At 34.9% G+C, this 16,894-nt stretch overlaps 1 protein-coding gene across 1 annotated transcript; it reads right to left on the bottom strand.

Annotated features, from left to right (window-relative positions):
- Positions 1 to 14,694: 14,694 nt before the first annotated feature.
- Positions 14,695 to 15,860, bottom strand: CABS1 (calcium binding protein, spermatid associated 1). The gene is given in 2 exon segments (XM_057725715.1): positions 14,695 to 14,936; positions 14,939 to 15,860. Coding segments are annotated over 2 exon segments (1,164 nt in total).
- Positions 15,861 to 16,894: the final 1,034 nt, after the last annotated feature.

Below are 16,894 nucleotides of genomic sequence, written 5' to 3'. Positions count from 1 at the left end.
TTTTAAAAAGTCTTTCCTTATGATTCTGAATTTTCTTTCCTTTTCCATTGAAAACCATTGATTTTGAGAAAAGAACCTAGTTTTTGCTTTTTTGTGGGATCATAGGAAATGTTCCATATTAAAAAGGCATCAATATTGATAAGGAGAAGGACATTTACAGTGCACAAACAAATGTAGATAGTTTTGGTACAGAGGGCTGGCCCAACTTTGTTCTTCATGTGCTAAGCAGTCCTACTCTTGTAGATGAATACATATCTAAAAGGCAAGCAACTGGAGTCTAGATTTTGCTGCTCACAGAACTATTCCCATCAGGTCCCTAAATTTGGTAATTGGGTGACTCTGTCTATCTCTCTTAACATTTTCTTAGGTTGGGAATATAAGAAAATATATGTACCTTATCAACTCCTCAGATATAACTAACTTTTGATTATGAGTGAAAATGTAAAATGATAACCAGAAATATAAGTAAAGCTTACTTCTTTGCGGGCTTTTTGCTTTCGTGCACCAGCTGACTGAAATGAGATAGAGATTAAAATACAGTTTAAAAAAAATGAGATCCAGAGCATATATGGAATTTTGAGAATACTGATTATAAATTCTTTATGAGGGTAAAATGTGGTAGAATTAGAGTGAAGAGAATGGGATACAATTTTAGAATTTTGGGTGTCATCATTTAACATGAGGGACCTTTTAACAGTTTAGAGTACATGGTTCATGGGCTAAGGGGATGATCAGTTTTTCTTGAGGTCTTTAAGCAAAGAATTCCTCTTCTTTCACATTCTCATGATTGTGTTGCCAGCCAGTCTTCAGTTTCCAGGTAACACTAGGTTTGGCTCCCTTTATCAAAATAACTGTCATTCACACAGGTGCCAAACTTGGAAATCATTATGGAACCAACATTTTTATGAATTTGATGTAAGGAAAAACCAGCTTGTCTTTTGTGGGAGAGAGAAATAGGTGATTGAAAGAACTCTGGGATAGGGTTTCTCACTGAATGAAAAATCCTCTTTGCTGCATTTTAGCATGTGACAAGAGGGGAAGAGGCAATTCCCATAGCTAGGAGTGCCCATAAGACGTTGGTTGTTTATGAAATGATACTGGATTTGTTTGCTGCAATAAGCCTTAGACAAGGTCCCCTTCACCTTTTAGATGTATTATGTAACTTAGATGCAGACGTTAGGTAAACAGATCAAAAATGTAAGAGGATACCAAGCACATGCTCTTGATGGGATATTATATATCATGTCTAGAATTTCTTTATTTGATTCATGTGAAATCCTTTATATGGTTGCAGATTTATTTTATAGGGTTCCTCATAAACAGTTCTCTTCTTTACACATCTTTCTTTCTTTTTGAGGAGCCGACAAAGACTAAATGTTATCCAGGAATGATATACAGAGGTAGGATCATAGAACACAATTTAAAATCATGACACTAGAATGTCCTACATATACATGTTGGGAATTCTAAAGACTATCAATATGTGGAAAAATAGAAAAATATTGATTATATTCTAAGGTCAATAAAAGATCACAGAGAAAGTTAAATTAAGGTCACAGGCAAAAATAAAATTACAACACGGTATGTATAGTATAAAGCTATGTTGACATAAAACAATGAAGTGAACGTATACTTTATGATTAAGAACTAAATAAGAAAATAAATGTATGTGAAGGTTTTTGATATTTACCGAGAAGCAAGCAGTGAAAGTCAAGATGACAGCTATCAAAATCAGAGCCTTCATCTTGTCTCAGGGTCTTCTAGAAGTAGGCACCAAGAGATGCTTCATTGGTAGGGGGAAAATAAAATAGATACTGATTTGTTTTTGCTAAATTTTAATCAAAGGAAAAACATTTATGCACATTATGCTACACCCATGGCATATATTGTATCTATGGCATAATAACAATTTACCAAATTTGTAAGAAAAATATCAAGTCCAACAGATATATGCAAAGGCTAAGAATAATGAATGCCAATTAACAATATGAGTGGTAGATAAAAATGTAGACAAAAGTCCTTGTTTTGTTGTCAAAAAAACATATAGAACTTTCCTTGGCCTACTGCTTTACAATTACTAGGGAGTTATTTAAGAAGGTAAAACCAAAATATGGTCAAAATTGTGATGAGGCTGATATCCTTGCATGCAGCCATTGATTCTTTTAGTAGAGATGTTTTTGAAAAGCAGGATGACAATATGCAAAAGAAACATGAAAATATTTATACCTTTAACTTAAAGAATCTCAGTCTGGAGGATTATTATTGATAAATTAACCAAAAGAAAAAAATTAAAAAGTTCATTCCAATGTTACTTATAATTTTAAAAATATGGATACTGATATCGAAGACTTTGTAGAAATTTGACAAATTCTTATGTTATAATGATAAGTGAAAATTTAAATATCACACTGTATGTAAATTATCCAAGTAGATAAGAACTGGAAAATGTAAGCAAGAATTAAAATAAGTGTGGTAGGATGGTTTAATTTATATGCGGATTTTCTATTATTAAAAACTTAGTGTTTTATTGATTTTATAATTTAAACACACAAAAGAAATCAAGAAATTGCCATTAAAATCAGTCTTCTGGCTGATTTTAACCTTACAAAATTAAGACGCTAGACAGAAAATTTTGAACATTAACTTACAACTTAAAAATGTGTGTAGTTATAAATAGGAAATATTTATATTAATCTTGTCATCATATTATTTTATTATCTGCAAATGAGTTTTAGAAATTTGACGTTTCTGTTAAACTTTTTTTTTGGTATGATGATTATTGCTAGATTCTCTCATCCAAAGAAAATAAAAACAAACAAATGAAAATCTACATCTATCCAATTGCAGTTCTTTGAGGGCTGTTGTAAAATTATCCCTCTTTTTATAATTTTGCATTCATATATCATACTTCAGTAATGAATCAATTTTTGGGGGGGCTGGTCACTAGTCACTTAACTAATTCCTCTCCCAAAGAAAAGTAGCTATGTAGAGGAATTAATGGCCAATTACTTACGCTTACAAAATCTCAACTTCAAGTGTGACTGCTTTTCTTTGTTACAACATTAAAAACATGATAACCACAACATTACCAATGGAGAACTACTATCTTTTAACAATGACTTTATTCATTAGGACATCTCCTTGTGATTTTAAGGGGAAGACCAGTGGATCAATAATCATAAGAGTTGAACTTCAGTTGTCAGACTGTGGTCACATTGCTTAACCTATCTGAGGCACATATTTCTAATTTTAAAGTGATTAATTTATTTATTTGAAACCAAGTAAATAAGTATATCTCCATCACGTAAACAGTCACAGTCTCAAGCAAAATAGAAGACACATTTAGATATTTATATGTCCTTCCCTTCATAATAAAAGAAATAAACAGAATGGAAATATTCACTTAATTAAAAAAATCAGGCCCATTGATTTCTTGTGTAATTTAGTGAAATACATGCTTCTGCCACTGATAGCATTTTCATTTCTCATAGGTACAAAACTAAAATATTGATTCATGTCAAAAAAATGCCACTTTAAAGCTATTCGGGATTCCAGAGGAAAGCTATCTTTATTATTATCAGGTATACTGAAAATATTAGCATTCTACTAACAAAGGGGATTGAAATTATAGGTTGACGAATTTGTTAAAGCATTTCTATTTTTTCGTATTTATATTTCCTTTCAAATGCATTATCCATTTGAACTCTTTGGAAAAAAGAGTTTGTGATTTCATAATAATTACACTAATTAGAAACTGTATGTAGTCAAAGTCTAAAGAAAATTTAAGTTTTTGAAATTTAAAAAATGATACCGTAATGAAGGATCCTGTCTCTGGTTGTCCAGAAATGCAGCCTCGCCTTAGCTTCTGAGGTCTGGAAGCTCAGAGAAAGAGTAGAGATTCATGCCTATAAAGGAGTTTTTTCCCTCTCCTTTATCCTTCCTATTTTGTTCCTATTGCTAAGCAAGATATTATTATTATTATTTTAGCATTTGCTCCTGGGCTAATCCAAACTATTTCCTGAAGCAAAAGGGGAGTGTTATAATCTGCAAGAGTTGACATTTGTCCTTTTCACTTTTCCTGAGAAAACATCATGGTTAATTATCTATGCATCAGAAAAAGTGAAGGCTTATTCTTTACAATTTAAAAATAAAATTTTGTATTAATTTCTTTCCTTTATCTTGAATGTTTTCTTAAATAACTAGATATTTTTCTAACAAAGCAATAATTACTGAAATTTGACTGCAAACCCTATATCTAATGAACATTTTCATAATTAAGATTGCTATTTACAATATTTGCCTTGCTATTATGTGCAAGTGTTGTGGACTCTGAGCTGGCAGAAAGTATTAGAAGATGGTAGCTTTTTTTGGTGTTCTTCTTCAGCTTTTTTAAGGTAAACTACCTCATTCCTGAAAGTTAATTTTCAGAGATTATGGTGTTAGCTCAGCTGAAACCTTAGTAGCTGGAGGGCAGCTGCAAACATTATGTTCTTTTCTTGCTTTTTCTGGACATAAAAATGAGAAAAAAGATGAGAAGTGAACCATTTGACACCAGTTAATATGCTTTTTTTTTAAGCTCTTTATTGGAATATAATTGCTTTACACTCTTGTACCAGTTTTTGAGGTACACCAAAGTGCATCAGCCATATTTATTCATATATCCCCATATCCACTCCCTCCCGCGACTCCCTCCCACCCTCCCTGTCCTGGCCCTCTAAAACATCACCCATCATCGAGTTGATCTCCCTTTGCTATACAGCAACTTCCCACTAGCTATCGATTTTACATTTGGTAGTGTATCTATGTCTATACTACTCTCTCACTTTGTCCCAGCTTTCCCTTCGCCCCCTGCCCCTCAGTCCCGTGTCCTCAAGTCCATTTTCTACATCAGCATCTTTATTCTTGCCCTATCACTGGGTTCATCAGTACCATTTTTTTAGATTCTGTATATATGAGTTAGCATATGGTATTTGTTTTTCTCTTTCTGGCTTACTTCATGCTGTATGGCAGTCTCTAGGTCTATCTACCTCATTACATATAGTTCAATTTCATTCTTTTTTTTTTTAAATTTTATTTATTTATTTATTATTTTTTGGGGGGGTACACCAAGTTCAATCATCTGTTTTCATACACATATCCCCATATTCCCTCCCTCCCTCGGCTCCCCCACCCTTGAGTCCCCCCCACCCTCCCTGTCCCAGTCCTCTAAGGCATCTTCCATCCTCGAGTTAAACTCCCTTTGTTATATAACAACTTCCCGCTGGCTATCTATTTTACAGTTGGTAGTATATATATGTCTGTGCTACTCTCTTGCTTCATCTCAGAATTTCATTCTTTTTTAAGGCTAATATTCCATTGTATATATGCACCACATCTTCTTTATCCATTCATGTGTTGATGGGCATTTAGGTTGTTTCCATGTCCTGGCTATTGTAAAAAGTGCTGCAATAAACATTATGGTACATTTTCTTTTTGATTATGGTTTTCTCTGGGAATATGCCCAGTAGTGGGATTACTGGGTCATATGGTAGTTTCATTTTTAGTTTCTTAAGGAACCTCCATACTCTTTTCCATAATGGCTGTACCAGCTTACATTTCCATCAACAGTGCAGGAGAGTTCCCTTTTCTCCACACCCTCTCCAACACTTATTGTTTCTAGATGTTTTGATGATGGCAATTCTGACTGGTGTGAGGTGATACCTCATTGTGGTTTTAACCTGCATTTCTCTGATGATTAGTGATGTTGAGCATCTTTTCATGTGTTTGTTAGCCATCTGCATGACTTCTTTGGAGAAATGTCTATTTAGGTCTTCCGCCCACTTGTGGATTGGGTTATCTGCATTTTTGGTGTTAAGCTGCATGAGCTGCATGTATATTTTGGAGATTAATCCTTTGTCCATTGCTTCATTGGCAAATATTTTCTTCCATTCTGAGGGTTGTCTTCTTGTCTTGTTTATGGTTTCTTTCACTGTGCAGAAGCTTTTAAGTCTCATTAGGTCCCATTTGTTTATTCGTGATTTTATTTCCATGATTCTAGGAGGTGGGCCAAAAAGGATCTTGCTTTGATGGATGTCATAGATTGTCCTGCCTATGTTTTCCTCTAGGAGTTTTATAGTGTCTGGCCTTACATGTGGGTCTTTAATCCATTTGGAGTTTATTTTTGTGTATGGTGTTAGGAAGTGTTCTAATTTCATTCTTTTACATGTTGCTGTCCAATTTTCCCAGCACCACTTATTGAAGAGGCTGTCTTTTTTCCATTGTATATTCTTGCCTCCTTTGTCAAAGATAAGGTGCGCATATGTGCTTGGGTGTGCGTCTGGGTTCTCTATTCTATTCCATTGATCTACCTTTCTATTTTTGTGCCAGTACCATACTGTCTTGATCACTATGGCCTTGTAGTATAGTTTGAAGTCAGGAAGCCTAATTCCACCCGCTCCGTCTTTCCTTCTCAAGATGGCTTTGACTATTCGGGGTCTTTTGCGTTTCCATACAAATCATAAGATTTCTTGCTCCAGTTCTGTGAAAAATGCCATTGGTAATTTGATAGGGATTGTGTTGAATCTGTAAATTGCTTTGGGTAGGATAGTCATTTTCACAATGTTGATTCTTCCAATCCAAGAACATGGTATGTCTCTCCATCTCTTTGTATCTTCTTTGATTTCTTTCATCAGTGTCTGTAGGAAACCAGGGAGGATGCAGAGGACGGTAACTTGGAAACACCTGCGGAGGGCACATGATGGCTGAGTGACTGTAAACATGTTCTGAAAACAGAACCAATCTCAAAGGAAAACCGACTGAGATAAGGCAGTCATGAAGCCCGATGGTGCCAGCTCTGGGTTGAAGCTTGGCTATACTCCCTAGTAGTGTTAATATACACAAGGCATTCTGTTTTGGCTCTTCTGAAGTCTCATGCCTTGTGTTTTTCATTATTTGTTTATAATTTGGTCTCTGCTAGAATGCTTGTGATCTTTCTCAATAAATATGCCATGGAAATCAGAGCTCGGGGCTCTTGACTGACTTGGTCTTGAGTCCCCTGACCCCATGCTTTCCTATACTCTTGTGTGAATTTTCTTAATTCCGCCATGCCACTCGCATTCAGGTTCGTTCGTGTGGAGGTTACCTACACAAGTGTCATAGTTTTCTGACTACAGATATTTTGTCTCCTTAGGCAGGTTTAGTCCTATGTATTTTATTCTTTTTGTTGCAATGGTAAATGGGAGAGTTTCCTTAATTTCTCTTTTTGCTCTTTCGTTGTTAGTGTATAGGAATGCAAGAGATTTCTACACATTAATCTTATATCCTGCTACTTTACTAAATTCATCAATTAGTGCTATCAGTTTTCTGGTAGAGTCTTTAGGGTTTTCTATGTATAATATCATGTCATCTGCAAAGAGTGACAATTTTACTCCTTCTTTTCCAATTTGGATTCCTTTTATTTCATTTTCTTCTCTGATTGCTGTGGTTAAACTTCCAAAACTATGTTGAATAATAATGGTGAGAGAGGGCACCCTTGTCTTATTCCTGTTCTTAGAGGGAATGCTTTCATTTTTTCACCATTTAGAACAATGTTGGCTTTTGGTTTGTCATATATGGCTTTTATTCTGTTGAGGTAATTTCCTTCTATGCCCATTTTCTGGAGAGCTTTTATCATAAATGGATGTTGAATTTTGCAAATGTTTTCTGCATCTATTGAGATGATCATATGGTTTTTATCCTTCAATTTGTTGATATGATGTATCACATTGATTGATTTGCATATATTGAAGAATGCTTGCATCCCAGGGATAAACCCCACTTGATCATGGTGTATGATCTTTTTAATGTGCTGCTGGATTCTGTTAGCTAGTATTTTGTTGAGGATTTTTGCATCTATATTCATCAGTGATAGTGGCCTGTAATTTTCTTTTTTTGTGACATCTTTGCCTGGTTTTGGTATCCGGGTGATGGTGGCCTCATAGTATTAGTTTGAGAGTGTTCCTCCTTCTGCTGTATTTTGGAAGAGTTTGAGAAGGATAGGTGTTAACTCTTCTCTAAATATTTGATAGAAGTTGCCTGTGAATCTATCTGACCCTTGGCTTTTGTTTGTTGGGAGATTTTTCATCACATTCTCAATTTTTGTACTTGTGATTGGTCTGTTCATAGTTTCTATTTTTTCCTCGTTCAGTCTTGCGTGATTGTACTTTTCTAAGAACTTATCCATTTCTTCCAGGTTATCCAATTTGTGGGTATATAGTTGCTTGTAGTAATCTCTCATGATTTTTTGTATTTCTGTGGTGTCCATTGTTACTTCTCCTTTTTCATTTCTAATTCTGTTGATTTGCATCTTCTCCCTTTTTTTCCTGATAAGTCAGGCTAATGGTTTCTCAATTTTGTTTATCTTCTCAAAGAACCAGCTTTTATTTTCATTGATCTTTGCTATTGTTTCCTTCATTTCTTTTTCATTTATTTCTGATCTGATCTTTATGATTTCTTTCCTCCTGCTCACTTTGGGGTTTCTTTATTCTTCTTTCTCTAATTGTTTTAGGTGTAAGGTTAGGTTGTTTTTTCAATATTTTTCTTGTTTTCTGAGGTAGGACTGTATTGCTTTAAACTTCCCTTTTAGAACTGCTTTTGCTGCATCCCATAGGTTTTGGGTTTTTGTGTTTTCATTCATTTGCTTCTAGGTATTTTTTGATTTCCTCTTTGATTTCTTTAGTGTTTTCTTGGTTGTTTAATAGCATACTGTTTAGCCTCCACGTGCTTGTATTTTTTACAGTTTTTTTCCTGTAATTGATATCTAGTCTCATGGCGCTGTGGTCAGAGAAAATGCTTGATATGATTTCAATTTTCTTGAATTTACTGAGGTTTGATTTGTGACCCAAGATGTGATCTATCCTGGGGAATGTTCCATGTGCACTTGAGAAGAAAGTGTATTCTGTCATTTTTGGATGGAATGTCCTATAAATATCAATTAAGTTGAGGTGGTCTAATGTGTCATTTAAAGCTTGTGTGTCCTTATTTCTTTTCTGTTTGGATGATCTGTCCATTGATGTAAGTGGGGTGTTAAAGCCTCCTACTATTATTGTGTTACTGTTGATTTCCCCTTTTATGGCTGTTAGCATTTGCCTTGTATCTCAGAGACCTTGGTGACAACATCAAGGGCACCAACATTCAAATCATAGGCATCCCAGAAGAAGAAGAAAAAAAGAAAGAGTCTGAGAAAATATTTGAAGAGGTTATAGTGGAAAACTTCCCCAACAGAGGAAAGGAAATAATTAGTCAAGTCCTAGAAGTGCAGAGAGTCTCTTACAGAATAAACCCAAGGGGAAATACACTGAGGCACATATTAATCAAACTAATGAAAATTAAACAGAAAGAAAAAATATTAAAAGCAGCAAGAGAAAAGCAACAAATAACATATAAGGGAAAACCCACAAGGATAACATCTGATCTTTCTGCAGAAACTCTGCAGGCCAGAAGGGAATGGCAGGATATACTATAAGTCCTGAAAGAGAAAAACCAACAGCCATGAATACTCTACCCAGCAAGAATCTCATTCAGATTCGAAGGAGAAATCAAAAGCTTTCCAGAGAAGCAAAAGTTAAGAGAATTCAGCACCACAAAGCATCCTTACAACAATTGCTAAAGGAACTTTTCTAAGTAGGAAACACAAGAAGAGGAAAAGACGTACAAAAACAAACCCAAAACAATTAAGAAAATGGTAATAGGAGCATACATGTCAATAATTACCTTAAATGTAAATGGATTAAATGCTCCAACCAAAGACATAGACTGGCTGAATGGATACAAAAACAAGACCCTTCTATATGCTGTCTACAAGAAACCCACTTCAGATCAAGAGGCACATATAGACTGAAAGTAAGGGGATGGAAAAAGATATTCCATGCAAATGGAAGTCAAAAGAAAGCTGGTGTAGCAATACTCATATCAGACAAATTAGACTTTAAAGTAAAGACTATTACAAGAGACAAGGAAGGACACTACATAATGATCAAGGAACCAATCCAAGAAAAACATATAACAATTGTAAATATCTATGCACTCAACATAGGAGCACCTCAATGCATAAGGCAAATACTAACAGCCATAAAAGGGGCAGTCGACAGTAATATGCTTTTTACCACTAGTTTAATAAAACTTCAAATGGTAACAGAAGATATGTTGTGAGCCACAGTAATTACCTTGCTCAAAAGAAACGTGTCAGTTATTGACTAGTTTAAAACGTGAGCATTGTAGATGTTTAACATTTGCTTTGACATCAGTAGATTTTACTTTTCATAAAAATGTCATTCATCATCAGAAAGCCGGGAAAACATAATATACTTACAGGTGGCAGGTCTGTTGGTAGATAATCGAATTTGTGATGCTTTTCTTTAAAGTTAGCTGTTAACAATGGTGTATCTTCTTGGCATTAATTTACCGAGTGACGACTTGAAGATCAGGTGAGAACTTCCAGACTTTTTATCATAAAGGTGAATTTGAGGGCACTGGACACAGTATCTCCTTGGTTTTTTGTTGTTGTTGTTATTGTTCATATCTTAAATTTTTTAAAGATAATTTATTGCAATGAGAGCAACCTAAAATCTAAATCAAGACGCAATCCTAGATCTGTGTGCTTTTACATAAAAAGTAGCATTGTACATGAAGAAACGGAAACTTTAGAAAATAACTAGCTCATAGTTTCTAACCCAAATTTGTTTATCTCTACAGCTTTGTCTTTCTTTTGCACCAAGATTTTTTAAAGTATGTTTAACTTCTGTTAAGAAAATTTTTGATTAATTCTTACAGTGAGTAAGCTGTAGACAGAGAGACTTTGTCTTAGGCATTTTTGTGTCTCTATCAACTAGTTGATTTCCTGGAATAAAGTTTGGTGGTAAATAATGCTTCTACCAAGTTAATATACATGAACTTCCTTTCCTTTTCTGACTTTGTTGTAAATTACATCTAATTCAAAATTGTATAGAATGATATAAAATGTGAGGATTCCAACTCACAGGATTTGTTCTCATTAAAGAGAAGCAGCCAACTTGGCTAGAACAACTATGCATGGGCTGATACTAGAGCTTTCAGGTTTCTACATAAAATTTTCATGTCACACAGTCTATGCAGTTAAGCCCGTGCTTATTTTATTATTATTCTGGTTAATAGGGTAAATGGAATACTGATAAATATTGGAATATATTGGAATATACTGAATATTAGAGTGTATATTACTGGTTTCTGCTACAGTTTGTCTCTCTGCCTCTTGCTTCCTCTGCCATCCCCAATCTAACTTTTACTGTTTCATCCAAATAATCTTTCTAAAACACAATTAACATATTAATCCCTTGCTTAAACTTTTCACACCTCTCATTTTTACATCAGTGTTTCTCAAAATGTTGCACAAAGCATTAGTTACTAGACATATTTACTGGAGCTCTGTGAAAATATAATCCATGAACATTTTATATACATATTCTCATTTAAAGACTCCAGAAAATTCAACCTAACATTATCAGTGCATTTTACCATGAAAATCTTTTTAGCTCTTGCAAAAAGCCCTATTAATTTCAGTGAAACTAACTCAGAAAATATAAGCTGAGAGTTATGTGAAATTTTGACCCTAAATTGCTATACACATAGTGTGATATTCAATTTTATGTGTTAACTTGGCTAGATTATGGTACCTAGTTGTTCGGTCAGGCACTAGTGTAGATGTTGCTGTGAAGGTATTTTATAGATGTGATTAACAATCAGTTGACTTTAGGTAAAGCAGATTACCTTTCATAATATGAATAAACCTCATCTAATCAGTTGAAGGCCTTAAAAGGAAAGACTGAAGTTTCTTAAAAAAGAAGAAATTCTACCTGGAGACTGAAACATAGAAACTCTGAGTTTCTAGCTTGGGGACTTGCCCTGTGGATTTTGGATTCAAGATGGCAATAACAACTCAACTCAATTTTCAGCCTATCAACCTGTACCTTGCATTTCAAAGTTGCCAGTCTCCACAACTATAATAATCCAATTTCTTAAATCTATCTATCATCTATCTATCTATCTATCTATCTATCTATCTATCTATCTATCATCTATCTATCTATCTATCTATCTACCTATCTATCTATCTATCTATCTATCTATCATCATTGGTTCTGTTTCTCTGGGGAACTCTGACTTGTATACATGATCTGATAGTTTGATAATTTTTCCTTTTGTGAGGCTGTATCAGTCATTTTGATATATCTGTTACCATTCTCTCTCAGATCCACTGTGTTCTAACCTTTCTTCAATATTATTGAGCTCACCAAGTATTTTTATGCTTCTGGATCTTTGTCCTTGCCCCTCCCTCAGCTTGAAACCAGTGCCACCCTTCTTGTCCTTTTAAACTCATTTTCATCTATAAGTAGCCAGTTTATACCATCCTTTTCTGAGAGCATTCATAGCCTAATAAATGAAAGCATCATTCACTATTTCATTTAATTCATTCATTTAACAGATGTTTGTTGAACTTATACTGTGTTCAAAGCTGTCAGAATTGAGCAGTGGAAAAGGGGGATGTGATCTCTTCTTTTAGGATGGGATTATCAGCTCTGTTTACTCAGGACACTAGTTTATGCATCTTGTTTTGGAGTCATTAATAGTACATTCTTTTAGTCTCAGAAGTGTTCTGGCTGGTTTTGATGATAAATTATGTGATCATCTTAATTATACAACATATAAACTAGTAGGGAAGATAAACATTAAAAAAACAGGGGTTATGACTTGAATTCTGTCTCTCCTTCCACTCCCAAATATGTTGGAGTCCTAATTTCCAGAACCTGCAAATGTGACCTTATTCAGATATAAGATTTTTGCACATGTAACCAAGTTAAGATGAGGACATGCTGGATTGAGGGGCCTAATCCAATGACCAGTGTCCCTATAAGTAGGAGAAATTTGGACGCAGAGACACAAAAGAGAACACCATGTGTGAAGGAGGCGGAGATTGTAGTGATTTGTCTATAAGCCAAAGCATGTCAACGATTGCTAGCAACCACCAGAAGCTAGAAAGAAGCAAGGAAAGATCCTCCCTCCTAAGCAGAGTCCCTGGAAGAAACTATAGTTGGAGTCTTTAAAATAATGATGCTTTTCAGCTTGCTTCCTATCTCAGTACTAAGGTTGATTTGAGAATAAAATGATTAAAACCTTTAATAACTTTCAAATATATTCTGAATAAAATCCAAAATGTTCAACAAACACCACATAATTTGTCTCCTGTCTACTTTTCCATTTCAACTTGTGTCATTTTCCAATTGATGACATGTTCCAACCACATGATCTGTTCATTTTCTTGAATAATTTGAGCCATTTCTAGTCTCAGGGCTTTGCCAACCACCCCCCCGCCAACTCTCCACATTTTTCAATCTTTAGTTTAAATCTTGCTTTCTCAGATACAACTTCCCTGGACCTGAATTTGTGTGAAGTCTGAAGCTATAATCTTTTATTATTTTTTTCTTGTATATCCAACACAATCTGTAGTTAGGGATTTACTTGTTTAACATTATTCTAGTCTATAGTCTATCTTATGGTATAAATCCCTATCCCTCTGCATCGACCTCCCACATATGTACCATTAACTTTCAACTAGTGTTTTGGCTTTGTTTTTCTTTTTTAAATATAATAAAATCATGAGTCCTTATAGGATAATTCTATTCTTGGTATCCAGAACTAGGTTGTTCTTTAAACAAAGGATTTTCATTTTACTCATATCTCTCCTAGTTTGAGAATTCTTGTTTAGTATATCAATCACATTTACACACAGTAAATCAGTTGCTGTCAGAAAGATTTATTGAAGAAAATTCAGCAAAGTGAAAACAGACCCATTTTAAAAGTCAGTGTCAGAAACGAATGAAGATGTATGTTCTTGAATTGCTAACCAAAAGCATAAGAAGAGTGCGGTATCAGTGCTTAAGACCTGAAAAAAATTAACAAAAATTCAGGAAAGAAATTTTAAAGAAAAAAATTAAATTGATTCATATGTTTATATATACAATATTGTTTTTGACAAATGTACACATTTGTAAAATATCATTTTGCCTTAGCTTGCATCCAACATGAACCAGGAACCCTGTAATATTTCTTATATTTCTTACATGTGGTTGGTAAACAATTACTAAATAGCCTTAATTGTTCTGTGAATGAGGATTGCAAATATATTTTTTAATAGAAGAGAATCACTGGTTGCATACTAATAAAATATCTGTTTAGAATAAGCATTTAAGGTCTTTTAATACTACAACAATTGTTTTTGAGATAGGTTGTTAATTTGATTCTCTTGGTCTCTTTAACTCACATGAAAATATGCTATTGAGGATTAACTAAAATGACATATATGATTAGACGCGGCAGGGAGTCAGCTTTCTTTATTGCTCTCTCTTAATATCCCTGAAGGCTGGGATTAAAGATTTTATATTAAAATAAGTAATTATTGGATAACTCAAACTTTGTGATAGTAGGAGAATTCTTATATTGTTGAGTTTTTAAAGTTTCCATAAATATATTCTGCTGCATGACCACTATTCTTAAACACCTGCATTTTCTAAATTTTGTACTTGCCTTAAATGCTCACGTTCTTTCATTTATTAAGATTTTAGCTTGCTGGACAAACTTCTTGGAGGTTAAAACTAGCTGTCTAGGCTACTGCACAATTCTCTGTGGCATTTTTTGTTGTTGCTTTCAAATCAGGAACTCATCTAGTTCTTCTTTCAGTAGTTTAAAGACACCCATTTCAGTTGTGAAAGTGTCTTCCTTATGGTTTAAGGTATCCAGATCAGGGGTAGTTCCTGACAGTGCTTCGGTGTCCTTAGTTACAGATTTCACTCTATTATTTTCAGACAAATCATCTGTCACTGTAGGTGAATCTTCCACGAGGTTTATAGCTACTGATGCAGGGACAACGAAGTCATATCTAGATTCACAGCAGTAAGCAAAACGGGATGGCTCTCTGCTTCATTGGCCGTATCTCTCTCCATCCAAACACTGACTCCATCTGTAGACTCTTCATCGGTTAGCAGAATATCTTCTGGATTATCTTTCTCTCTTTCAGCAGTGGTAGTGAGTTCAAACACAGTGATGAGCTTTTCCTCATCAGAATCAGTTAGTTTAGGCACAGCATTGGGGTCATTTTCTGGAAGAATTAAGTCAATTTCAGTTATTTTCTCTTCTGTAAGGTTGATTATGTCTGGAATAGTGGTGAAATTTTTTTCAGTAGCTGGAGCAATTTTAGCCTCAGGGATAGAGGAGTCAGTGATACTGATAGCCTCATCAGCAGTGATGTTGAACTTAACTGAGGAACTATCATTGTTAATATCAGGTTCACCCACTGTAGCTGGAAGGATTGGGGTGTGAGGAATGCTGGCTGTGCTCTCCTTTAGTGTGCCAGAGACTTCAGAAGTTAATGAGACATCTTCATCCCCTGGGTCAATGGTATCCAAGAGAATATCTTCTTTTGTCATGTCAGTGGAAAAATCTATTAAGGAAACAGCAGCTGGTGATGCGATATTACCAATTTTCTCTGGCATGAAGTTTTCAGTAATAGACTCATTAGTCATTGGGTTTTTAGTGTCTGTCAGAGTGGTAAATTCTTTCTCCAGATGGGATTCAACATCATCTTCTGATTTTAGTCTTTCCTTTGAAGGTGTAAGCTTGTTGCCTATAGTTGTTGAAAAATCACTTTCTAGCGTGTAGTCATTTACTGAAGTAATGTGGTCTCCTTCTGAAGTAATCGTTGTTTCTGATTTAGGAATAGTGTTGTCAGCCCCAAAGAAAATGTTTGCTTCAGTTGTCTTAGTGTTTTCTGTTGGAGGATGAGAATAAATTTTCGGCAAACCATCTTCAGCCATGGGACAAAGTGGCACCATGCACACTCAAAGGTCTTTCCCTGGGCCCAGTGGTATCCCTAGGCAGGAGAGTGGTATTCATTCTAGTGATTGAAGCATTGGTCATCATGGTGATTGTTGCATCAGCCACAGGGCCAATGGCACTGGCTCTCTTTGGAGGTTGTTTCTGTGCTCTGATTGGGCACTGAGTTACGAGTACTGACATTAGATGAAAAGACAATAGAGTCCTCTCTGATTATGAAATCAGCATTCACGGCCAAATAATACAATTGCGAGGAACTTGGGATTTACCATGTCTCTGTTTATAAGGGATATACTTCCCAACACATGGCTAGTGTCCCTTGAAAGAGACATAGCATGGTCTGCCAGGTGCTTTATGGGTTTAGTGTCAACGGGGGAAACTCCAGGAGCCATGGAGCATCAGTTTCAAGTTGCCTTTCTCTCAAGTAAGTAACAGTGTCTTTTTGAGATGAAGTATCTTCTCTTGATATTCAGAGCATTTAAATGTCTAAAACAAATTAATGGCATTTTTGGCAGTGAATGTAGCTGCACAAGTTAATTAGGTAGCAGAGATTTCAGTTAGTTCTTTTCTTCAGAGGGGCAATTCTCAATTTTTAAGTAGGGATAATAAAAAGTAAGTTACTGGCCTATTAGGGTCTTGGCAGTTTTCTTCTTCATTGTAATTGTTTTTCTTGAATTAACTTGAGTAACAGTGAGATTGTCAGGTTTTGTAGGTTTAATTTCTTTAGGAATGTTTTTCTGTAGAGAGTGTTATTTCAACCCCAAAAGGCTTTTCTGGCAGGGAGTTGGTGTTATATGTCAAATTCACCCAGAAACAAGATCAGGGTGTGGAATAATTGTATTAGCCTTAATAATTATATCCTCAATTTCAGAGGGAGTATTTTTTATAATGTTACTTATACCAGTCATCATTACTTTGTTATCATCCTTAAGCTTTAGCTAATTAGATAAAAGAGGATTGTAGTCTGGTGTTAATCTTTTCCCAGTGTTGTTAGAAGAAGAAAGAGAATTTTCAG

This window comes from Hippopotamus amphibius, chromosome 3 (genome assembly GCF_030028045.1).
Source record: "Hippopotamus amphibius kiboko isolate mHipAmp2 chromosome 3, mHipAmp2.hap2, whole genome shotgun sequence".
Taxonomy (NCBI): domain Eukaryota; kingdom Metazoa; phylum Chordata; class Mammalia; order Artiodactyla; family Hippopotamidae; genus Hippopotamus; species Hippopotamus amphibius.
Note: the sequence above shows the minus strand (reverse complement) of the source record. Positions and strands in the feature narration are given on the sequence as shown.